Source organism: Cydia pomonella, chromosome 19, assembly GCF_033807575.1.
Source record: "Cydia pomonella isolate Wapato2018A chromosome 19, ilCydPomo1, whole genome shotgun sequence".
NCBI classification, from domain to species: Eukaryota; Metazoa; Arthropoda; class Insecta; order Lepidoptera; family Tortricidae; genus Cydia; species Cydia pomonella.
The window spans coordinates 9,126,279-9,152,466 of NC_084721.1; the positions used below are offsets into that span (position 1 = coordinate 9,126,279).

The 26,188-nt window shown below is 41.1% G+C and overlaps 3 protein-coding genes across 3 annotated transcripts; 2 read left to right on the plus strand and 1 right to left on the minus strand.

The window, feature by feature from the left end:
* The first annotated feature begins 625 nt into the window (after positions 1-625).
* Positions 626-6,523, plus strand: LOC133528384 (RAB6A-GEF complex partner protein 2). The gene is made up of 6 exons (XM_061865759.1): positions 626-1,061; positions 1,136-1,341; positions 4,404-4,684; positions 4,983-5,135; positions 5,498-5,684; positions 6,125-6,523. Exons 1-6 carry the CDS (start codon positions 940-942, stop codon positions 6,331-6,333), a joined length of 1,158 nt encoding a protein of 385 aa, XP_061721743.1. The 5' UTR covers positions 626-939; the 3' UTR covers positions 6,334-6,523.
* LOC133528386 (RRP15-like protein) lies at positions 6,450-7,970 on the minus strand. Its single transcript, XM_061865761.1, has 4 exons — positions 7,770-7,970; positions 7,320-7,684; positions 6,709-7,028; positions 6,450-6,562 (listed from the first exon to the last, which is right to left on the minus strand). Exons 1-4 carry the CDS (start codon positions 7,813-7,815, stop codon positions 6,502-6,504), a joined length of 792 nt encoding a protein of 263 aa, XP_061721745.1. The 5' UTR covers positions 7,816-7,970; the 3' UTR covers positions 6,450-6,501.
* Positions 7,971-8,193: 223 nt separating this feature from the next.
* LOC133528381 (DDB1- and CUL4-associated factor 5) lies at positions 8,194-26,135 on the plus strand. The gene is made up of 15 exons (XM_061865754.1): positions 8,194-8,639; positions 10,096-10,253; positions 11,392-11,551; positions 11,960-12,089; positions 12,170-12,332; positions 12,763-12,886; positions 13,148-13,266; positions 13,797-13,922; positions 14,180-14,384; positions 15,117-15,225; positions 15,404-15,527; positions 19,317-19,448; positions 22,405-22,513; positions 23,481-23,576; positions 23,799-26,135. Exons 1-15 carry the CDS (start codon positions 8,450-8,452, stop codon positions 24,506-24,508), a joined length of 2,655 nt encoding a protein of 884 aa, XP_061721738.1. The 5' UTR covers positions 8,194-8,449; the 3' UTR covers positions 24,509-26,135.
* Positions 26,136-26,188: the final 53 nt, after the last annotated feature.

Sequence of the window (26,188 nt, forward strand, 5' to 3'; positions counted from 1 at the left end):
ATTGCATCAATTTCCAATAGTATTAAAATTTCCCCCGAAGTACAACGACAGTAAAACATGAAAAACTACTTTCCGGGTGTCGCACCCTGGTGCGAATTTGACATTGGATTTAGATATTTTTTCTAATTATTTACTCAATTTGCACCGAGTACATTACTTTCCCCAGACCCGCAATGGCCAAAATAGATTTTTTTGTATGTTGTTTTTTTTTTACCTGTTCCGTATCTTAAATTAACATAAATAACACGTGCGAATTTAGATATAAGTGTTGTAAAACGTACGCCAAATTGCACCGAGTACACCTTTTTTCTCTTCTTAGTTACAACCATTACATTATTTTCAGCCGATTTCACCCCTTTCCGGGGGGGTGAATTTAGTAACGATTGTATAAAGTTCGATTTTTAGCCCATACAAAACAATCCGTAGTGATTTTATTAGTCCTTAGAATTAGTTCCTGACTTTAGTGAAATTTGAGTTAATTTGACCGTACTAACCGTTTTCTCGATGGCATTGCAACAAACTCGCTCTTTACGCTGATCACGGTTTACTATTTTCGATTTTTTCACTAAATAAAAAAGAAATTGCACGAAATACCCGAAAAAACTTTGAAGCTTTCACAACAAATAAAACAATTAAGCTGACAGTTGACTTGATGTAAATTTGACAGAATAAATAGCACTGACGTTTTCTTTTTCTTCGTTGGCAAAGATTTGCGAAACAAACTCCATACAAAACTTTTTATGTTCCTAGTTGCGTCAGCCTGGTCAATTGCTTGAATTGCTTCCTCTCCTTTTCGGTGTTTCGGTATTTGAATACAAATTCATTATTATCGAATTTACGATGTTAAGACGTAGAAAAACGTGAATCCTTTTTATTGGCTGCCATACTTAATAATGTTTTAAGATATAATCATTCATGGAAATCGCTGACTAAACAAAAATGATTGAGCTTTCAGCTAAGTTAACAACTGGCACAGTTTACTTAGCTGGTGAGGCCCTAGAGTGTTGTATCACATTTTGTCATACAACCCAACCAGAACACAGGAATTCTCAAAGCCACAGGTAAGTTTAAATAATAAAGGCAATCTTCCATTGATATCACGTCTCACTTTTCTAATCTGACATGACTTTTACAGTGATATTTTAGAGAACTTAGCATGGGGTTCCGCACAGATCCACTGTTTCTATTCCACATCTGGGAGCACGGCTGAAAAAGCACCTACTGTTGAGAAGACTACATCTTTGGAGGTGACTTCTTGTGACATTGGTGATGTGATATTTCATACTAAGCCAAAGATATTATTCTGCGACTTAACTATTCCTCTTGGAGAAACTAAAACATGTAAGTAACATATTTAATTTGTGTAAATGACTTCCTAATTGCCTTTGAACGGGTGCTCAATAAGATAAATGATTTAGACCTGCATTGTATAATCGTAGGAGACTTCAATATAAATTGTCTGGGCGAAGCTAGTACAGATTAAAAAAAAATGCACAGACATACTTCACTCTCACGGGCTAAGGAATGTAGTGGACTTTCCTGCTTGTATCACTCCCACGACGTCAACCTGCCTTGACCATTTGTATTAAAATTTGCCAATAGGTTCAGTCACTGTTACGCCTGTAACCACTAACCTCAGTGACCACCTCGCTATTAAAGGAGAAGTTCGATTACCGGATAAATGTATTGTTAACAACTCGAATACATATGCTAGATCCTTCTCCGAATTCAATCAAGCTAACTTTACGACAGCAAAAAATAGTGTAGATTGGAATGAGATACTTATAAAAATTAGAGATGCAAAAAAAACTTGCGATCTCCATTATAAACATTATAGTCAGCAAGATTGATATTTGTTTTCCTTTGCGCAAAAGAAAAGCAAGTACAAAGCATGACTCCTCTTGGATTACCACAGAAGTAAAACTATTATTATTGTATCTCCTTGGATTTCACGGGCCTATAAATCCCGGTCTTTTGATAGGCTTGCGTGGGGATATAGATCCAACACGTAGAGGCCCCTTGGAGAGCTTTAATGTCATGTAGAACGCCTGCTGGAACCCGTTCACAGGCGCAACAATAGACACCCATGAACCGGTCGCAGCAGGCATTGGGACTATTGTAGTAAAATGAACAGTATAACGGTCTATGGATTGAAGTTTGGGAGGAGATGAGACTGGGTTATTGCAAAGACGTCTGGACACCTGCCATAACAATGTTTCCACTAGTTATCGAGGCAGGCGGTGAGTCGCCGCCCACTAGATGGGCCCCTGAAAATGCCGTCGTGAAGATGACCAGGAGCAACACCGGTGTGAGCGGCTCAGGGGTGTCGAGAGGTGTACGCCCTTTCTACCCAGTGGCTGATGACAGCCATAAGTGCCAACTCGCGTCTTATGCAAGTTTTCACTTCCACCCCACTTATTATAATAATAAAACTATATAAATCCTTATTTTTTTACATTTTAGACTTTAGAAACAGATTTCCAAATAATGAATTACTGAATAATATTATATCTGTCATGGAAGTTCAATATGATAAGATAGTTAAGAGTTGCAAATCTAGTCACCATAATAATAGAATTAAATCTAGTACAAACAGCTAAAGCGATGTGGAGTGGAGTGTAAGAAATAAAGAAAGAAAGTAAGTATAACAGTTCGACATTAGATGTTACAGATGTGATTCGCAAAGTTGATGGGTCAAGGTTCGATAGTAAGAAACAGGTAGTCGAAACGATGAATTGCAGGTTTCTGAGCGCTGCAGCAGCGTGCGGGGCGCCGCGCGCAGACGTCGCCGGTGCCCTGCGCGCGCTGGGCAATGCTCGGCCTGCCTCGAATTACCTACTCGCTCTCCACCCCTTTACAGCGGTATTTATTTATTTACTACTGAAACTAGCGCCGATTCCTTTGTCATTTGCTATGGCGGAGCTTTTTAAGCGCTGTATAAATGAAGGCACTTACCCATAATTATTAAAAATAGCAAAGTAGCCCCTATTTTTAAAGGTAAGGGTAGCAGAGGTGATATAGATGCATATATACCAGTCGCAATCATACCAGCGATAGTGAAAGTCTTTGAAAATGGCCTAAGTACTCGTCTCACTAGCTTTTTAATCTCCACCGGTAGTTTATCAGATAGGCAGTATGCGTATCGTGCGGGCCGATCCACAACTTCCCTGACCCGCGAGCTGGTTCGGCGCGTCATGGCCTCCAGAGAGCATCAGAAGCAAGTGGCCGTCTTGTGCTGCGATCTCTCAAAGGCGTTTGATGTCGCCGACCATGCTGTGCTCGAGGGCAAGCTGCAGTATTATGGCATCCAGGGAACGGTCTTATCTCTATTTAAGAGCCTCCTGCAAAATAGATCGCCAGTCCTTTTCGGTGATGGGGGGAAGGCGAGATCGGATCCAACGGGAGCGGGAGGGAACCTTCTCTTCTCTCTGCTTCTAAACGACCTGCTTGACGCTATAAAAACGGGTGTCGTCCTTATGTATGCTGATGATATTGCCGCTATTGTAACAGCTTCAACCATAGATGGCGTCCGTCAGGCATTAAACAAAACAGCAGCGCAGCTCGCTCTGTGGTTCAAACAAACGGCCTCTCATTGAACCTAAAAAAGACTCACTAGCTCACTACATTCACTTTAATTTAGCGGGCCGCTCTATGACACCGCTCCCTGTTCTGTTGCAATATGGAGCTGAACTCTGGGGTCGCTGTGCTGAGTGGGAAAGGGTCTTTCGCCTGCAAAAACGTGCCATTAGACCAATTTTGCACGAGTACCAATTGATACACCGGCTAAAGACCTTTTCAAAGTGCTAGGCATTCTTACGTTACCTGCTATTGTAATTTATGCAGATAGCAGTTTATGTACGTGAAAATATTCACACGTATAAAACAAATGGCATGATACATGGGCGCAATACTCGAAATGCACATAAGCTCGTTGCTATCAGCCGCAAGCTTGCCAAGTCCTCGAAACCGATTCATGTGACGGGCTCCACATCTACCAAAAACTGAGGCCCCAAGCGTAAGCAGCTTTAAACATCGCCTAACCTAAGAAGTTGGCTTATTGAGCGCCCGTTCTACAATTATGATGAGTTCATAATGACCAATAAATAATTGTGTGATTTACTTTGATTACTCTTTATTGAAAGTATTGAATTTTTTTATTATTAGGGACATGTAAATAGCTTGGAAAAAAATGATTAGGATTATTTAATGAATTAGCTAAACAGCCTAGCACCCATATCTGAAAATTTTTAAACAAAGTATTTATTCCACCCATGATAACAACAACAAAAAAACCCATATCCTGACCTAAAGAAACTGCATTACCGGTTGGTTTTAGTCACCTATGTGTCTAGTTTTAATATTTTAAGTTTTGTTACTAAAGCCTTATAATATATTTATTCTAGTTTGGTACAGAGAATCATTACCAATTGAAGCACCACCATCTTACCGTGGTACGTCAGTGAAATACTCCTACAAAGTCACAATAGCCACTCAAAAAGTGGGCTCTCACATCAAAATGGTCCGGATACCTTTCAGAGTGCTGCCTATTAGTCCTATAATGAACATGCAGGACCTTGCCGCGTTGTGTGGGAATGAGACAACTGAGGAGCTGCAGCCGACAAACCCATTCTCTGAAGAGAGGAAGGTGGAAACCCCACTGACTATGGCTCTGCAAGTGTTGCAGGTATATTTTATATTTATAAACTTCCCAAACAAATTACATCTGCATAAAAGTATTGTATATGTAATACAGAAATAAATGCTAGTACTATTAACCCCAAAAAGGTACCTATTTAGCCAGTCTACTAGCCAGAATAATGTAAGAATATCATTTTATTTAGTATTTACTTGATATTCTTTAGCTACAGCAGACTACCAAGTGTCATGCTTAAGTGTAAGTGCTTTGGTGTAGTGACATACTGTAAACTTACATTGTATTTAAGTGAATAAATGAATGCTCAATATGTATTTATGTTCTACAGAATCTCACAGCGCGGAGAAGTCCTAATTCATACATGATAACCAACTCTAGAGGTAAAGTGGGAAGATTCTGTCTGTTCAAGTCAGCCTACAAACTGGGTGAAGATATTGTTGGGACTTTTGATTTCTCAGTCGGAACTGTTACTTGTATGCAGGTAAATTACTATAAATTTTGTGTTAACACTAGTTATTCAGCAAGAATCCATAACAACTCATAACTTTGTGAAGAGAGACAAGTTGTTTTTGTTTTGAAACCATTACAATTCTATTGACTGTTTTGAACTGAACTAAATGTATTATTATTATGTATACATCTGATCTGATCTCTGACGGCGCACAGACCTCTTCTTCTTCTTAATAAACTGTCGCTGCAACAATCATCTATCAAGATGGTGTGGCCAATGATGATTATGTATAGTAGTTCTGGAAGACCCCTTTTTAATTCAACCCTTATTTATCTCTGGCATAGTATTGTGTTTAGTGTGTGAGTTATGCAGTTTTTTTTGTGTTCTTCTAGGTATCAGTGTCTCTACAGCCTGAAGAAATAGTAAAAACGTCACCAGCTAAAGCTAATAATAACAAAGAGACCAGCAGCAGGTCAATGACCGTGGCAAGATATCATGAAGTTACCTTAGGTCTCACCCATTCAGAGTTAATACTGCCCATTCCATTGCATATCACTCCTGCTTTCGAGGTAGATGAAGGCAAGTACACCTTTTCTTTGAAGCTTAACATCATTCAAATTCAGTATCAAGATCAATACAATCCACAGAAAACAACAATGACTTTGCACTCCAATCCAAAACACTAAACGTTAGATTGAGACAGACATAAAACCACACCAGTCTTTCTAATATCCAATATGTGTACCCATAATTATTCTTATTGTGTGCCTATATTTATTTTGAATCAGAGGCTGCTGCTGTTTGTCAGGTGGCTGCTTTTAGCATAACATCGTTAGCCGGGTCCACGGAGCGAGCATACGCGCGAGGCAATTTCCTCACGCACAAAACTGCTAGTGTAACATTAACATCCCATTTGTGCAAGGTGGACATTTTAATTGAAAGCTTCTCTTTCCTAAAGTATGCTAGATAAAAATTAAAATTTATTTTAAAATTATTTGTCATCAATTTTTATTTTACAGTTACACTAAAATGGCGTCTCCACTTCGAGTTTGTAACCACAAATGAAAAACTACTTCCCAATCCTGAAGATAAAGATTGGAATGCACCCTTGAATGTGGCCATTGAAACTATGGTCTGGAATCTCCCTGTCAAGATATATTCTACTTTGCCCAAACAGATCACACAGCATGTGGTGGGCAATGATGCTTACACAATGTACATAAAATAATACAGATAGTGCTAACACACAATTCCATTTTTTTTATAATTACTATTAGATTTTATCAAAATAAATTGCAATGTACATAATTATAAAGAAAGGTAATTCAATTATACAATAAGAAATGTTTTGTTTTTAACATTATTTATTAATGTATATACAATAAATGTAATAAAATCATTCATCTACTGACTCTTTGTCCCAGTCTTTCATCTTGGCACCCATCATGAAGTCATCTCTGAAAAAAAAAGTAATATTAATATGGAAACAGTTTGGTGTCACCATAATTATGATGCTTCTCAATCACATCAAATTGTAAAATGGTCCAGGAGTACCTTAAAAAAGATTTAAAAAAATGTTTGCTAAAGATTTACTTTGACATACCTTAATGCATTCCATCTAGGTTTCTCTTCCTCAGATTTGACTTCATTCTTTGGAGCTTTAGTCTCCTGATCCACAACTACTGATTTAGTCTGTCCCATGAGAGTATCTAAGAATGCCCTTTTATCAAATTTCTTTAAGATTTTCTCCTTCTTAGCTTCAGATAGATCATTCCTGTCCATTTCCTTCTCTAATGTCTTCTGCTGGTTTCTAACTGCATTAAACAGCTGCACAACACCTTTTGTTGCAATCTTGTTTAATAACCTCTCTCTATCCTTTTCTAATATGTTGGGTTTTAGTCTTATTGAGGGCTTTTCGTTTTTCTGTAAGAAAACACCATTATAATATTTCTGCTACATAGTGTTTTGTGGACATTGTTATAATGTTGACAAAAAAATCAATTTTTGATTTGAATACATTTGTTTACATTTAAATACACTTGGGCAAGGAAAACCTATGTGCCGCCTCGGCCGAGGCTTGTCTACACTGGCACTTTTGTGCGTAAGGAAATTGCCTCGCGCGTATGCTTACTTTGTGTGGACCCGGCTAATAAGAATAATTATGCCTCACCCTACAACCCCTCGGAATAAAACTATATTTATATTCATACTTACTTTCTTTTTAGGTGCTGGTTCTGAACTATCTTGATCTTCTTTCTTTAGCACTGGCTTTTCTTCTTTAGTTTCCCCAATCACTTCAAATGCCGGTTTTTCTTCCTTTTCAACCTTTTCTGTTGCAGAGTACTTCTTAGCCCTTGATAATACCAAAGTTTTCTTATTTTTGGGTTTAGTGGAGCTGAGAATCTTTGATATGGAATCACCCCAGCCTTTGTTGGTCATTACAGCATCTTCATTGTCACTGTTGTCTTCCCCTGAAGCAGAGTTCCCACTTTCTTCACCTGATGCTTCAATTTCCATCCCTTCTTCATTCTTTGATCCTTCTGATGCTTCATCATCACTTGAAGTTTCATTGTCGGACACTAAAATATCAAGACCATCATAGTTTAATTATTGTTGCCCTTCTAAAACTTTTTTTTTATATAAAAGGTGTAACAAAAAATTTACCTGAAACTTTTAGTATTGGCTTTGACATTTCTGGAGCTACCACCATTGCACATTAAATGAATATAAAGAATGGCTTATATTTTCAGCATTAGCTTATTTATCTCTGCGTAAATAAGGATTAAAACTGATGAAATACATAAATATGTCCTATTTCACGTGTTCTGCACAAAAGCAACACGCTGTTTTGACAGTTTTGACGTTTGTATGAGGTTGCCATAGAACAAAATAAACTTTCTGTTTCGAGACTACGAATCTGGGGGCCTTTCTCTTTTACTCTCACTAAGACGTAATTAGAGTGACAGAGAAAAATGCCCTAATTACGTCTTAGTGAGAGTAAAAGAGAAAGATCCCCGCAATTTACGAATTTCGGTTTTCGCGGTAGGCCCCCTGTAACCATTTTTATTTTTATGAAATCTTGGCTGTGGTTGAACTGATTAAGAATGTTTAATACAAACTAAATAAATTATCTTTAAATTCTTTTTTTTATGTCTTGTGTAAAAATTATCAGAGCTCAAATCAAATAAATGTCGTTTAATAAAAGAAAATAATCATTATTGATTTGTTTCACGTGTAAAGAAACGTAAAAGATGTTTTTAAAAATATTCTACAGCTGACTGTCGATGCAGGACAAAGTTTTGATTTTTCTTGAATAATAAGAAAATGGTGGTATAAAACTCAGAATGGCGAATAAAGCTAACCCGTTACCATATATCAAGAAAAGGGAATATGGAATAGTGCCAGATCTTAAGGCTACGTTGTTTGAAAACAGGTTGAGTGCAGCGAAGAACCTGTATCGGAAGGATTTAAAGTGCCATTTTGGATGTGTAAATGCTATCGAGTTTTCCAGTAATGGCGAAATACTTGTATCGGGTAAATATTTTTAATTACTTTATACAGTTCTTAATTAGATTGTTGTAATGAAATAATTTAAGTTACGTTTCTAGTTTATAAGCTTTTTGTACAATGGCGTCGCAAATTTACTAAATAATAAAAAAAAAATCGGCAGTGCTGGTACAATGCAGAAATTATCTAATAAGGTGACTAATGGTTTATTTAAAAATAAACTTATTTAAGTTTTATGTTACAAACAAGTTTTGATTCAACCCTTCTCAAGATACCTACTTGTAAGATTGTTTACAAACACTTGCAGCTAATGGCTCTTAATACGCAACTCAATATTTTATTGTGCTTGCATTTCATATGATATATTAAGAAGTAGTACTACTATGGATTTGGTAGGCAACATGCTTGTGATATTTATTGATAACAACAAATGCAATTTTCTACCAAACAAAAGAAAATTCTACTACTATACCAAAACAAATAGTAATTTTACTTTAAGAGCCCGGTAACGATTTTAGAGCAAAAATGTAAAATTGATAGATTTAGTCGTTGAAATTGAACACCTTTTGTTACTTAATATCTAAATAACAAGTATTGGTTTCTATTAGCACGTTTTTTCATCTTACCTTTTAATAATGAGGTCGCAAGCTTGCGTCCCCGGTAATATGTGACGAGAAGGGACAGTTTTTAAAAATTCATCAAAAAATATGGTAGTAAATTATACAAAATGATGTATGAGAACAGTTTCAGCAAATGTTGTAAATTGTTTAAGTATCAAAATTACGTTGAAATTAAGTCAATTTTCAGAGAAATTGTCACTTGTTTTCAAGTAATATCTGGAGAAAATTGATTTCTTTCTACTTTCATTTACACTACTTCAAATTTATAATAGCAAAAATGTAGTTTATTAAAGTACAGGATATGTGTGATACAAAATTACCATTTTTATCAGTCCAAAACTTTACGAAATTTACAAATAAGCGGCGCTGCTGCACTGCTTTACGCGGGCTCACCTAAACGCCCATCAGAAAAATAATCATTACTAATTAAGTGAGTCTGTTTTAAAAAAATTGATTTATTAAAATGAAAGATAAGACGTGCTAATAGAAACCAGTACTTGTTATTTCTAATAGTTAACAAAAGGTGTACAATTTCATGCGCTAAATTTATCAATTTGACATTTTTGTGACTAAAATCGATAATGGCCTCTAAACTCTGTAATTGGTGGATTTGATGGCAAAGAATTTGCTTTTCTATCTATGTGATCCATTGTATCGAAAGTTTCCATTGAGTTGTAAAATTTAATTTAGGTAACAACTCAATATAAAAATGTTTTATTGCAATTCATTTTTGTATCATGTCACATTATAATATCAATGCACATTATTTACTTAATTTGGCTATTAAAGGATTCCTGAGAATGACATCCCCTTTAAGGCATTTTTACTACAAAATACCTTTACACTTGTATTTGTTTTTCCAGGTGGAGATGACAGGAGGGTGATGTTATGGCAATTTGGGCAGGCCATTGTGGATCGAGGCCAACCTGAGGCCATGAAGTCCACCCACCAGTCTAACATCTTTTGTCTTGGAATTACTGATGACTCACAAAAGATTTACTCTGGAGGCAATGATGATATGGTAAGATTACATAACCCTTGGAGTGGTACGCCATCGGCTCCAGACCAATTTATGTCATTTAAATTTCAAATTTGATTAATTGAAATAAAATCAAAATTCCAACAACTCAAAAACAATATGCCACTTGAAGAGATAAGAAAAACATTATGTCCCCTTGCCTCTTTGTGTTAAACTAGGTCATCATTTGAACTGAAGCAGGACATAATGGGACTTTATCACATGCACTTAATTTATTATTTGCTCTGATTTTTCAGTGCATGTGATTAAGCCTTAAGTCCCGTCTCAATTTAAATTAAGAATGAAAATAATATTAATGTAAACTAGATCAGTTATAGAGCCACCATTGTTGCCACACTATTCTCACTGGTGTCTAAATACCTCTACAATTACATTAAAGTACTACTACAATATAATAAATAAAGTTCCACAAAATGGCCTCATATCAGCATGTTGCTGGTGACTTCCAGAGCTAATCTTCCGATAGGAACATCATGTAAAAAAGAATCACGGAAGGTAACAGACAAGAAAGACATAAAAGTTACACAACTAGAAGATACACCATAAAGACTAAATTAAATAAAAACACAATATAAATAAAGCATCACATACCTTAGCTGATCATTACAGCTGCATATGCAACTAGCGCCAACGGGCTCCCATGGGGCTCCCATGACCCGTGGCAAAATGCCGGGCCAACGCGAGGAAGACTACTAAAAACATAATAATACTAAAATAACTATTGCGTAACAGGAATGATATGTTATAGTCTGTCCGACGGTTTAAGAGCTAAAAGCCATAAAACTTGTTACAATGGCATTTTTATTTCAAAAGGTCTGAAGTCGTAATACGACATAGTGAGATTCGACCCAAACCACTTACTTATACAGATATATGTCTTTTTTTTTAAATACTACGTCGGTGGCAAACAAGCATACGGCCCGTATCAGAACCTTAATAGGTTCACTTGGGATCTGACTTTTAGGGCAAATAATTCAATTTCTCACCCACGCGCTTGTACAAGTATTGCTATAAACTTATGTCTGTTGTTAAGAGGACAGTTTGTGTGTGTGTGTGTGGAGTATCGCGTCGTTTTCCGGAATTCATGATTTGCTCGTTTAATATTTGTATGATTTTCAAGGTAATTGTTCATGATGTGGAGAGCAAACGCCCAGTAGAAGTGTTAAGCCATCAGCGCGCCGTGTGCTGCCTCAGCATCGACCCGTTTAACGACCGTGTGGTGTCCACGGCTGGCAACGATGGTAGACTTCTGCTTTTCGATACTAGGCAGTCTGTTCATGGTAAGGCTTAGAGCAAGAACCCCAATGACCAAAATTAGGTAAGTTAAGATATGGGGAATGACACGGATCTAAACAGAGCCAGACCACGCCTCAGGCCGCGGTTTAAGCCCAAAGCCACCGCTCGCGCCGCCCGGTTTCTGGTGAACCTGTTTTGGACAACAGTGGCGGTGGGTTACCGCGCCGCGTGCGTCCAGTCCGCGGCCATCACCTCGACCAGTTAGCACTTTTTTTATTCACTCTGCCTGTTTGGCTAATACAACCCTGGTCTACAATAAATTGTACTACCTATAATAAAGCTTTTGTTTGTCTATTTTATTTCTATCAACTTATTTCGTCCATCAACCTGATCACGCACAAACTTCTAAGTTATATGACGGCAATACGTTTACATGGATATTATTATTGTAGAGTCCTTGGTGATATCGCGCAGCAGGAAAGCCTTCCACGGAGTGATGTTCCACCCCACTCAGAAGGACATACTCGTGTCGGCAAACGCTCGGGATGGAGTCGCGCTCTGGGATCTCAAGTCGCCTAAACGGTTAGTAGAATTGATGATGTTGACGAAAGTAAAATTTATTAGCACACCTTACGAAAATGTGTAGTATAATTTTGTTACAGCCCGTTGATCCGTTACTCCGGCAACGGCAACGGCCCTTTCCAAAACAGCATGTCGGTCCGCTTTAACAAAGCCGGTACGCATGTACTTGCGCTGCGGCGGCGGCTCCCGCCAGTGCTGTACGCGCTCTACGAGCAAGAGCCGCGTGCAGAGTTCTATCACCAGGTGTGTATAGTTTTCCAAGTTTTGCAATCTCCGCTCTTAACAGAATGGCTTTTCGGAGCGGTTTGAAAACGTCGGCATGCATTTGCTGATGAACACTCGAGTTCTACTTTCAACAGAGCCGTATTGCGGAGAGGTTCAACAGCGCAAGAAAGCTCGTGTCGATCTCACGTAGCTCCCGCCCGTACTGTACGCGCTCATCGAGCAATAGAAGCGTGCAAAGTTCTACCACCAGGTGACGTGTGTATACCAGGTGATAGTTCTGCAACCACATACCGCAACAGAACGGCATTTCAGAGCGGTTGTGCTCGCCTGGCGATGGCGGAGTTTGCTGTTGCTGTACTCGCTCCACGACTTCTCAGTCGTCATTCTCGACTCTATTGTAATTGTATTGTATATCTATAGGTATTGAAACTTTGCACATTTTCTACAGGACTACTACAACTCGTGCACCATGAAGAGCTGCAGTTTTGCAGGCGAGGGTGACAAATATGTGCTATCAGGGTCCGATGATTTTAACCTTTACTTGTGGAAAGTTCCTGAACCTGGCAGTGAAGGTAAGGTGTTAAAACAACTGCCTAAAATAAGATCAAAATTGCGTTACTTAAAATTACCTTCAAATCTGCTTAAAAGTGGTCCTTCTTGCTATTTCCTTTAAATCCACACCCAAATGTCTCAAACAAATAAAGGTTTTTTTTTGTAGAGTGCTTGCTTTGCTTTAGGTCTTTTCAATGTAAGGTGATGATAAACGAATGTGAATATTTACTTCTTGGTAAAGGAACCTAGGCATTTTTGAAAAGTATAAATATTTTGTACAGATGTGGTAGTGGAGAGCCCGCACATAGTGCTGTACGGGCACCGCTCGATCGTGAATCAAGTGCGTTTCAACCCGCAGTACTCTCTCATTGCCTCGTCCGGAGTTGAGAAAATCATCAAGGTATAAAAGTATTAAAATATAATACGTAAATGTTTATGACTTCTATCACTTAAGCTTGTAGTTTTTCAGAAATATCACATCACGAAACTGCTACTCTTGGGAAAATTATTTTCTTAAAATATAACCTTTTTAAAGAACCAAATAGTTATTAAATTTCTCTCGATATCTACTCGGTAAAATTAGTTCTGTATGTTCTGTAAGTAGTTAATACTATTAGTCTGTTTCATATCTTCCTACGGCATTCCTTATTGAGAAGAATGCTTCCTTGGACAAAAAGCCTGAATTTTCACCACCATACTGTAATACATACATACATACCGTTTTTAACTACCAAATCATAGGTTTGCGCTAGTATAAATTCTTATTAATAAAATAAATAAATAAATATTTATAGGACATTATTACACAAATTGACTAAGTCCCACAGTAAGCTCAATAAGGCTTGTGTTGAGGGTACTTAGACAACGATATATATAATATATAAATATTTATAAATACTTAAATACATAGATTAATGTTACATCATTCAGCTGTGGTCGACGATGGAGTACCCGGCGATGCGCGGTGATTTGCTGGAGTGTGCCACTGGCTCCGACAATCCTCGTGAGATCTACGGCCAAGATGACTATGTGACGCTCATGCATCACAATGGACAGGTATGTACTTGGAGTGTCAGCTACAAAGATACTTGACCCCCGTTTAATTACCTTGTTTATATGTAGGTGTGGTCAGGTCCTTATTATAAGTCTAGCTCCGTCATGCACGTTTCGTCTAGTACAGATATGGAATGTCTGCGCTATTTTGAATCTATATTTTTTATGTAGGTCACTTGTTTTATTGTTAGCCTAAACATAAATTGCGAGACCTATGCGTTTGTTTATTGATGTAATACTGATGTTTTGCACCTTCCCAGTATATATCACACAACTACACGGACCAATCCACGAGCGAAGACCCTCGAATGATGGCGTTCTTCGACTCGTTAGTGCAACGCGAGCTTGAGTGCCTCGGCGAGAGTTCAGAGTCTTCCGAAGTGGCGCATCACTCAGATTCCTGCGAGGAAGAGGCGCATCTGCTTGCGGACTTCCTGCCGCTCGTGTTGCCGCCCAAGATACGGAGTGAGTGTCAGCGCCCCAAATAAGTAGTAGGAAATAAAGAAGTTACAGTCTGAGATCGCTGAGGAAGGGAGAGGGTGGGCCCTGCCTTCTGAGGCTGGGGCGCGGGGGCAGGCAGGCGGTCGATGGGAATAGTTCGAATGGACATCTCGCTATTGATGAGTATTCGCATTCAATGTCGTAGCAAAGAATGCAGCAAGAGAAGTATAATAAAGATTAAATTATTGCAGGTATATTTCAACATTCCTGTATTGAAACAATTTGTATTAGAGTTGGATCAAGTTAAGTTGGCAGCCATTATGATAGCCCTTGCCCTAGCCTGTGCGAGTGTTAAGTAAACGTCATATTGTCATAGAAGTTTGACGTTTAAAATAACGCATTGTCTGGGCTGTCAAAATCGCTGCCAATTTATCTTTGTCTGATTCTACAACGCTGTGTAAGTAACTTGTTACACTTTTGTCTTACGCTAAATTGGTTATAGTACATTACGATACAAGTGCGAAAAATAGGAAATTCGAAACGAGTGGCGATAAATTAAAACTCGACCGAAGGGAGTGTTTTAAATCGACACGAGTTGCGAATTACCTATTCGCACATGTATCGTACAACGTTTTACAGTACATATGGCCCTTTAAATGTTCGACACAGTAACGCAATATGCTAATTTTCGCACTAGTGCGGTAAAGTAGCACCATATATACTGTAAATTTATTTATAGCATTGTTTTATTTTCAGTAAGTAACAGCGCAAATCGCAGTCAAAGGGGTCCAAATAGGTTGGCACGGTTGGTAGCGTCGCGGTATCCAAAGAATTCCCGGGAAGCACAGAAAAGAGGCACAGTCAGGTGAGTGATTGGACCTTTTCAATGTAACATTATTTGAGATCTTTTAAAACATTCTAACTTGATTTGTACAGAAAGCGGCTTTATACGCCATGTCAAATGCTAAATGAAGACTTTAATGTATATAGGTCGATATAGTAGCGCACGCAAGGAAGCTGAAGCGATGATAACTATGCCACAGACGCAGCAAGCACCTGGACCGCCGGGCGTTGCTCAGCAAGTTCAAGATGCTGCCCACGCGCGCGAGCGCCAAGGGCAAGCAGAGGTCGAGCGGCTCGTCTCGACGCGCCCCGCGAGGACTTGAGGTAAATTACACGATACAGGCTTTGCCTAGTGTGGGGACCATCGTTAATCTTAGGCTTTAACATTAAGATTTTAAACCTTTACTGTAAAAGGAATATTCTGTGGCTGCAGCGTAAAATGGAAATAAATAATTTTTCAATTTTTCAAAAATTACCGAAGGACAATACAAAATCTTGGGCTAGGTTACTGAAGGATATAATAGGCTATATAGGTTTCCATACCGCCAGTATGGCGGGACGGGAACAGACGATGCAGTGTCACGACTGGGGCGATGCCAAAAACACGGTGCTACACACGCTGGCGGTGTGCCCAGCGTAGCAGTGGGAAGCACTCGTGGCCGTAGTGGAGAGAGACCTTTCCTTGCCAGCGGTGGTGAAAGCTATGCTTGGCGGGGAGAGGCGATGGGAGGCTCTGGCCACCTTCTGCGAGAACGTGATGGCGTAGAAGGAGGCGGTGGAGCGCGGCAATGGCTGAAAGGAGCATTGGAGCATGCGACCGCCGGTTACCCCCAATAAGGGGTCCCTGCGCGGGCGGGTGCGACGTATGATCAACGCGCCCACTGAGGTGGAGGGGTGTTTTCCCACGAGTCGGGTCCGAGTCCGGACGGCCGCTGGCGAGGTTGCGGAAGAATACTTTGGCGTTCCTGAGAGAGGTCCCAGGGCGAGAGCCCTATAGCACTGAGGCGGCAACAGGGGTTTAGTGGGTAAATATGGGTCTCATGAGCCTATGAGAGTTCCATATAAGCATCCCAGGCCCGTCCCCGCGTCTGGGTGGTATGAAAGCACTTTCCCTTAAAAAAATATATATATATAGGTTGAAGCGGGTAAGGCTGGGTGGTTAAGAAAACACACAGACGCTTTCAAATAAAAATATTTATTTAAGATAAAAAAAAAAACTTTGCCGAGCGAGGGCCGTGGTAAAAGTCCGTTAATTTAAATTTAGCCTGTCTGGTCTCGTCACTCCCCTGTCGCGCTAGCTGATCGCGCCGCTGGACCACTCCGGGTTGTTGGGGAACGATGGGGAAGTGCCGTGGATCGCTGGTGCAGTTGTGGACGGAGGCCTCTGCGTCTCTCGGTTCTCTGCGGCCTGCCAGAAACAAGGAACCGCGCCGTCGAGGGTTTTTCTAATCCGGAACTAGCACCCCTTTACTCCGGGTGCAAGACGGAACTTAAATACGTTTTTATATATGTAATTAAACTTGTAATAAACTATTACTCTTTCTTTTTAATATAACGTATTTTATCGCGTAATTTAAAGAATAATTAGACCCGTGCGGCGTAGGGACACGGCGCAAGGCTCGTGAACGCGGCCGGCACAGTCCGTTCTCTAAGGCGAACGGGAGCAGAGTGAGACGGAAGCGGCGCGCCAGCGCACTCGAACCTAGGCGGCGGCAAAACTGCTGACGCTGTTGTTTCGTCGAACGTACCGTCGTGCACGGAACACATTATTTTTATTTATTTAAATCCTAATGTCTAATAAACTACACTCGCGTGCAATAGTATTGCATCACTTTGCATTTTTTAGTCCGCACCCAATATCTTTGTAATTCTAGACCCGAATCTGAAAATTTTGGTATCAACTGAAAGCTTATAATGTAGCGCATTAGAAAATTAATTCGTAAATTCAATGAAATTTCGAATCTGGAGACTAAAAAAATAACAAAACTGAAAGGAGTCGCATAAAGGGCCAAAAATAAATCAGGAAAGTTAAGAATAAAATTCATTTTTCTAGTACAATGTAAATTATTTTTATTACCCGACTGCCACAGGGCGGAGGGTAATGTTTTTCGAGTGTATGTATGTATGTATTTACCCGACTGCCAAAGGGAGGAGGGTAATGTTTTTCGAGTGTATGTATATATGTATGTATGTCTGTCTGTTTCTTTGTGGCCTCCTGTAGCCTAAACGGCTTGATGGATTTTGATGTATGAGAAATCGTTAGATTCGTCTTGATCACGGGAGTGTCATAGGATGTTTTTGTTTTGGGTAACTAAAAAGTTATAAGTAAATTAAAAAAACCCGACTGCACACTAAAAAAGAGGAAAACAAGAGGAATATTGTTGTTGATGGTAAGTTTTTTTTTTTTGTATAATTTTTTTTTTTAATTAATACTTGGTGTTGCCACCCCTAGGCCTCCTTACACAAAACAAGCGGTTTTTCATAGACCTAATGAATTTTTTTTATGTGATCTTGAGGAATAGCGTCCCACTCCTCCAGCAAGGCTCCCTTCAGTTCCTCAACATTGGAGTTTTGATACTGGTGGGTACATTCTATACATAGATTATAGGCGTAGTAAACATCGACTGCAGGTGTCGTTGAGCAAGTTCAGGTCGCGATTTTCGATTCGCCGACAACGATTCGCAGACGGGTTCTTTGGCCGAATAACGATTGGCAGAATATCATTACGCATAATAGTCGTTTGCACTAGTAGTCAATACGCCGAACATTGATACGCGCCTTAAATATGCGCATATTTAATTTTCGTAGAATAAACATTTAGTAACTCTCACAACTACCCGAGAAACTATTGGTCGATACACAATAGGTCGAATAATCATTTGGCATTAATATTGATTAACAAAACTACGCTCTTATTTATGGCTAGACTAGGGCATGACTAACCTAAACAACAACTTTTAGTTTGAGTCTGATAAACATGGTTTTGATACATTTAATTATATACTTATTGTCATTAACAGAAATGACCATAAAATTATATGCCTTGAAAGGAGCAATTCTTGTATATATTTATACATTTTGGGGATCTCGGATCGGCTTTAACGATTTCGATGATATTTGCTATATGGAAATTTTCGGGGGGGGGGGCGAAAAATCGATCTAGCTAGGTCGTATCTCTGGGAAAACACGCTATTTTGAGTTTTATACATTTTCCGAGCAAGGCTCAGTCGTCCAGATATTAATAACCTATATTGCATAGGTACGATGCCCACACTGTTAACTGTCCATCGGTGGACCTTATTACAAAAGGCATAAGGTCCACCGGTGGCCAGTTAAGAGTGTTGCTGTTTGTACAATACCTATGCTTTTATTCATATTTACCCTGACCCTGAACTATGCTTAACGCATATACTTAAAACAGGATAATATTTTATTTCATCCTTTCTGAAGTCAGTTTTTTTGTAAAAAGACTTTATTTCGAAAATAACGATGCATAAAATGTGAAACGGTATTCGACTAAACATTCCTTAAACGTAAAGATTACCCTGCCAAATGAAAATCGTCCAATAATAGTTCTGCTAATTTACACAGAAACCAACTGAACTTTATGTGAACCAAGAGCCTGCGTAACGTTAGTCGACCAAACGTTACATCTACAAATAAATCACTCTGCGAAATGATTTTCGGCGAATCGTTGTCTGCGAATCGATAATTTGCGAATTAATTGTCGGAAAATCATTAGGTACCCACAACATCCTGCATTCCTTCTATAGTTCCAATGAGCTTAATCTTATCTCTCACATTGATATTCCATCTGTCCAGGTGTACGTTACACTTTTATATTTGAAGTCCGCACCCACCTGAAGTTTATTTTTAGCCCATTCTCTACAGTAATGGCATGGCGCATGGCCCACCTCGAGTATAGCTAAAAATAAGAGAATGGGCTAAAAATAAACTTCAGGTGGGTGCGGGCTTCAAATATACAAGTGTAACGTACACCTGGATAGATGGAATATCAATGTGAGAGATAAGATTAAGCTCATTGGAACTATAGAAGGCATGCAGGATGTTTTTGATAGAAGATATAAGGTCACAACGCTATACCTCTTTCAGAACGGGCCGCGGTCGCGTGCGGTGCGTTGCGCTCGCGCCGGGGCGGCGGCGGCGGCGGCGGCGCGGCGCGACCCGCCGTCCAGCGAGCACGACGAGGACGAGCCGCGCCCGCTCTACCGCGCCACAGGACGGGTGAGACATGCCCACTAGTTGTATACAGCACGGGCCGCGGGCGACCCGCCGTCCAGCGAGCACGACGAGGACGAGCCGCGCCCGCTCTACCGCGCCACAGGACGGGTGAGACATGCCCACTAGTTGTATACAGCACGGGCCGCGGGCGACCCGCCGTCCAGCGAGCACGACGAGGACGAGCCGCGCCCGCTCTACCGCGCCACAGGACGGGTGAGACATGCCCACTAGTTGTATACAGCACGGGCCGCGGGCGACCCGCCGTCCAGCGAGCACGACGAGGACGAGCCGCGCCCGCTCTACCGCGCCACAGGACGGGTGAGACATGCCCACTAGTTGTATACAGCACGGGCCGCGGGCGACCCGCCGTCCAGCGAGCACGACGAGGACGAGCCGCGCCCGCTCTACCGCGCCACAGGACGGGTGAGACATGCCCACTAGTTGTATACAGCACGGGCCGCGGGCGACCCGCCGTCCAGCGAGCACGACGAGGACAAGCCGCGCCCGCTCTACCGCGCCACAGGACGGGTGAGACATGCCCACTAGTTGTATACAGCACGGGCCGCGGGCGACCCGCCGTCCAGCGAGCACGACGAGGACGAGCCGCGCCCGCTCTACCGCGCCACAGGACGGGTGAGACATGCCCACTAGTTGTATACAGCACGGGCCGCGGGCGACCCGCCGTCCAGCGAGCACGACGAGGACGAGCCGCGCCCGCTCTACCGCGCCACAGGACGGGTGAGACATGCCCACTAGTTGTATACAGCACGGGCCGCGGGCGACCCGCCGTCCAGCGAGCACGACGAGGACGAGCCGCGCCCGCTCTACCGCGCCACAGGACGGGTGAGACATGCCCACTAGTTGTATACAGCACGGGCCGCGGGCGACCCGCCGTCCAGCGAGCACGACGAGGACGAGCCGCGCCCGCTCTACCGCGCCACAGGACGGGTGAGACATGCCCACTAGTTGTTTACAGCACGGGCCGCGGGCGACCCGCCGTCCAGCGAGCACGACGAGGACGAGCCGCGCCCGCTCTACCGCGCCACAGGACGGGTGAGACATGCCCACTAGTTGTATACAGCACGGGCCGCGGGCGACCCGCCGTCCAGCGAGCACGAAGAGGACGAGCCGCGCCCGCTCTACCGCGCCACAGGACGGGTGAGACATCACATGAATTACATCATACAGGGTGTAATTAATTTTACTCATTGGATAACGCACTTTCGATATCAGTTGAAAGTTTCTGATATCTGTTATATTTACGGAATTATGGCCTGGCCACACTTAACGATTACACCCTGTATATCCACTAGGTCAGGGAGAGCGTATTCGCATTATCGGGCGTAGTCGGATCGGACAATGTAAAAACGCTCTAAGGGTCAGTTGCACCGAACCATCGGTAACATTCGCTAAATTTTATTGTATGGGATATTTCGTACATTACTGCTGGTTGCCGTTGATAACTGGGAATTATGGAAGTGTCCGTAAAAAAACTTAAATAGGTGGCGCTACAATATCTATCTATATTTGAAAAAAAAAAAAACAAAATAAATCATAGACAGCACACTTCACTCCGTCAATAACGCCTACGTTCTTAGCCACTCTAGCGCTACTCTGGAGAGATTTAGAACTATTATTTATAGCTGACAGCTGGACACTTGCAACAGTTCTGCCTATGGAGATTGTATTCCTTAACTCTACCTTTCATACAGGGAATATATTACGTGAAACTGTGGATAGGCTACGCGTACATTATAATAATGCGTACAGAGTGTTGATGCGGCTGCCCCGCTTGCGCAGCGCATCAGGGATGTCTGCGGAAGCGAGAGTTGACTGCTTTTATGCAACAATTAGAAAAAATGCGCGTCCCTGGTGCGGCGGGTGCAGGGTAGCCGCAACAGCATCCTGGCCATGATAGCGGGTAGGATTGATAGTCCTTATATACGACATTGCTGCAGTGTGCACATCTCTAATATAATACTCAAGTAATCGGGTGATGTGCACACTTACAATGGAGTATTTCTTTGTGTACATAGTCTTATGTAGCAATGTAAAGATATAAGAATACTAACGTAGAGAATAGATGAGCTGTTATGTTACTAACCATGTATTACGAATCCTTGTTATTTGAAATAAATGATTAATAATAATAGGGGGCGCCACTACCACAATCCATCACGATCTGAGGGTCTGCTGCGAAACAAGTAAATCGAAATATCGTTATCTAACCTCTTTTATCACTCTTGCATATTCAAGCGATAACGAGGCAGATAACTAAATTTCGATTTTCGCGTTTCCCGGTTGGCCCTTTGTAAACAAACCGCCTTGATGCATCAATTAAATGTCATGTTATTATTTGTGAAAACTTGTCAAAAAACAGTTTCAAGAATAATATGTATAGGTTACTCTATGGTTTACTATAGGTGCTAGCTCTGGCGGCAGAATATTGTAGTAATACTCGATATTCCGTAAATTGCTGTTGGTGTAAAAAAAAAAAAAAAACAAGAAGGATGTAGACCACTCAACCCAACTTGTGTGACTCTTCATGCCTAAACCTAATGATTTCTACTGTGGTTGGCTCTTCTCTTCAAAAGTTTGCAGATCCCTGCACTAGGTAGATCATTTGAGGTCACCACGAATTGGCTCTCATAGTGATTTAGTATGAAAGTGCCCCTACAAATACATGAGATGCCTTTAAGGAATGCAGTAAACAAAGCGTAGTTGATAGTTAGGTTTGAATCTCAGAACAAGGTATATATAGACATAAATTTATTACTAAGCTTTGAAAATACATATATATTTAATCGTCTTCTAGTATTTACAACACAAGCTTACTGTGTGACTGAATTGATTTGTGTAAAACAGCCCACAGTAGAAAAATAACAACGTAACAAAAACTCGCTCACAAAAAGTAGGTAAATAATTTCCGTATTGCCATTATAAATCAACTTTGTTTCAGAACCTCCGGCCGCTGCGCCGGCGAATGAATCTGTCCAGAGCATCGAAAAGGAAAACTAAAGCTACAAATACTAGTTACAGAAAGTCTGTGATGAATTTAAGAAGCAGTGGTAATTTTAATTTCTTATACATCTGGAGTAACGCTGCATTTCCGATAGAGATGTGCTAAAGCTTAGGCCTTTCCTTGGTTTGGCAGTAAGAAATAAATACTACAACTATACTGCTATCTGATCTGCGTAGATATGTCGTGGTCGCACCGAAAAGTAAGAAAGGGTCTTTTAGAGTGCAGCAAATGACGTGTATAGTCCTACGTTTTGTAGCTGGCCCCGAACGGCTAATCCTTTGTCTATTGTTAAGTAAAACCGCCCGTGACACTACCTGCAAAAAAAGGGTCGTATAATTCTAATTGGCACCTGAGTGCCGGCTAGTCCAGCGCTCAAAAAACCAGTTACGCATCCCGAGGACACATTTTTAGACTGGTTCTGTAGCGTTCGACTCGCCGGCATTCAGTAACCGTATAGGGACTACAATCGCAAATTATTTTTCCATTTGTTCATTTTGAATCTTATTGCAATTTTCATAGGAGTTGTAATTCAATAACCGGTTAAAGTGACCGGGCCATTTTATGCAGGTAGTAGCACGTGCGGTTTTACTTAACCGTTAGAACGCTTTCACTCAAACACAAACATCACTCAAAGGTCAAGATCCCGGGCGCAAGTGAGCTAATGTAAACCTTATTCGAAAGTGTGAAGGTTACTTTGACAGCGTCCGCCATAACACCTATAGGTGGCTTTGGCGCTGAGGGCACGAATAGTAATGACGACTTTAGTTGGCGTTCAAAAGATTAACAATAGACAAAGGCTTAGCCTTTCGGGGCCAGCTACAAATCGAACGACTATACGTGCACCGATTTATATACATACAATCGCACAATCACTGACTCCTCTTAATATTCCTATGTTTATGGTAAAACAGTCACATCTCAACAGTGATATAGTGTATTCATATTTTGGAGTTTAAATTTCTACTTTAATGATAATGAGCTAACTATCATTAAATATGTGACACTGGTCTTAGGATTCACCCAGGATAGCGATAATGGCGTTCCCCTTTCGAGTAGAGCTGACTATCTGGAGGGCCTTGATTCGATGACGTTACCAAGCACAAGCACAGGTAAGCCGTAATTAAAAATAACAAGTATTTTCGAATAATAATGTCAAGAACGTATGACCAGGTAATTTTCTTAGCCTGTTATCGCCCGCCGCTAAGTAAAAGCCTCTCATGAAGTATACTACTTTCGGTTATGTGCTATTATCCAGAAAACTCGCTATCTTCTGAATGTAGTCAATTTCAACACCTGAAAAACCTTATACAATATTCCTCTGTGCTTCGCAGGTTACAGGGGCGAAAACACATCGGCGATATTTAGAGTGGCGGCCGATTCCGACGACCAATCAGGCAGCGGGTCGTCGTCCCCCGCCAGCGTCTGCGACGGCCGCCCCGCGTACCGCGTGCACGGCTTCGACCTCGACTTCACCACTCCGGGACCCTACAGTTTCGGATCGTACACGAGAATGGAGGAGTACATGGCGCAATACAACGGGGACGAAACGCGCGACTCGCTAATAGTGGAGCCCCCGGAATCCGACTCCACCCCGCCGCCCTCGGAAACCAGGCACAGGAGGAAAGGGAGGAGGACGGGCAGGAGCTTGAAAAGGACAGACACCAGCGAGTCACCTCCGCCAAAAGACAACACCGAGGCGACTGTTCCCGATAGGTTATCTCCTAAAGAGTATAAAAACAGGAGTATAGCGCGCCTGATGAACGAGACGAACGAGAGCGAGCTGGAGAGCAGCTGCAGCACCGAAGGTAGCATGTGGGCGGCGCCGGGCTCGCCGGGCACGCCGGGCCCGCCGGGCACGCCGGACACGCCGGGCACGCCGGACAGCGGCGTGGGCACGGCGGCCGGCAGCAGCGCGCAGCGCGCGCGCCCGCCCGCCGGCGACGTGTCCGACGACCAGGACTGGCAGGCGCTTAAGCTTCGCCAGCGGGTCAAAAAGGCGAGGCGCAACTATACGAAACATATGGACTCTGATTCTAATTAATATGAAGAGCGTTATAAGATTTTATTAGCGTCCAGGTTGGAAATTGTGACAGAGTATTTAAAAAATATACCTATTTAAAGATTCAAAACGGCCTGGAATATTGGAAAAGAAGTTCATAAATTCCTATTTCTGGATTAGGGATTAGGTACTTTAAGAGCAGTGTTGGGACAAAAATTGTTGACTTAGGAAAAAAAGCTAAAATTTTATTCTAAATCATAATCAAGCATGGCTCCTTTATTCTGATTGAAATGTATGTGATTACATCTATATTTTTATTCTAAATGATAATTGAAAACTGCTCTTTTTTCGGGTACATTATTATTTTAACTAATTCCCAACTCTGTTTTTAGAGTTTCAACTATAATAAAAACCGGGCAAGTGCGAGTCGGACTCGCGCACGAAGGGTTCCGTACCATTATTTATAAAAACGGCAAATTATGTTTGTTGTATGGGAGCCCCCCTTAAATATTTATTTTATTTTGTTTTTAGTATTTGTTGTTATAGCGGCAACAGAAATACATCATGTGTGAAAATTTCAACTGTCTAGCTATCACGGTTCATGAGATAGAGCCTGGTGACAGACGGACGGACGGACGGACAGCGAAGTCTCAGTAATAGGGTCCCGTTTGACCCTTTGGGTACGGAACCCTAAAAATCGACCAAAAACTCAGTTGGAAAATAGGGCTCTCACTGTTTTCTCCCTTCAAGTGGATTCTTAATAAATGTAACATAATTTCTTGTTACAATAATAAGACATGGCACGCGACGACTTTTTTGCACCAACTCTAATAAGGAAGCAATTCGGCGTTGATATACCCCGTACCTTTAGAGCACGTACGCACTTGAGGTTATGAGGTTGTAAGCGCGACGGAGCACCCCACTTCCAAACTGTAAGTTGGCAGTAAAGTCGCCGTGTGGATGTGGATTCATCCTAAAGCGCCAATTACATCCACCCTTCCCGATTTCGGGCCTGATAAGCGTCTTCGTTTCACGGAATATCAGCACATCGTTAGCAGTGTTTGAAATTTAAAAAATACTTTGTCTCTAATTGGCAAAACGTTCTGTTTGATATTTTTGCATATGAAATCAAATATTGTAAACGATGTGCTGATATTTGGGGAAATGGGAAAAATATTATTTCTCGGGTCCGAAATCGGGTTTGATATCAGGCCTGATAAAGTGTGGATGTAATTGGCACTTTAGAATAGAATAGAATAATATTTATTCAGACAACACATCAATTATTACAAAGAAGAATTTCTTTGTAATAATTGTACTTGTTTAAAGCCTTGTTTTTCGGTTGACGCCTTATTGACTTCCGAAACAATATGACGCATGTACCGTGTGGCGACAACCGGAGACCAAAGCCTAACTCATAAGAAATCGAGTGCCACAAATGTGTAAGTAATCAGTTTCCTTTTTGAATAGTTTATTATTATTGTAAAGGTATTGTGATCACTATTATTATTATTATTACTTAAATAGTCGTTAAGAGCCATCATGTTCTTTAAAATGGTTATTAGCATTAGACCAATCTGGTGAATATATTATATTAACAAAAATTTTGTTTATTATTGTTATATTTGGTTTTCCATATTTTCATATAAACATATACCGTAATTCTGGAGCTAGTGCTTTACTCTATTATTTTTTATATTTTACATTTCAAATATTGTTAAC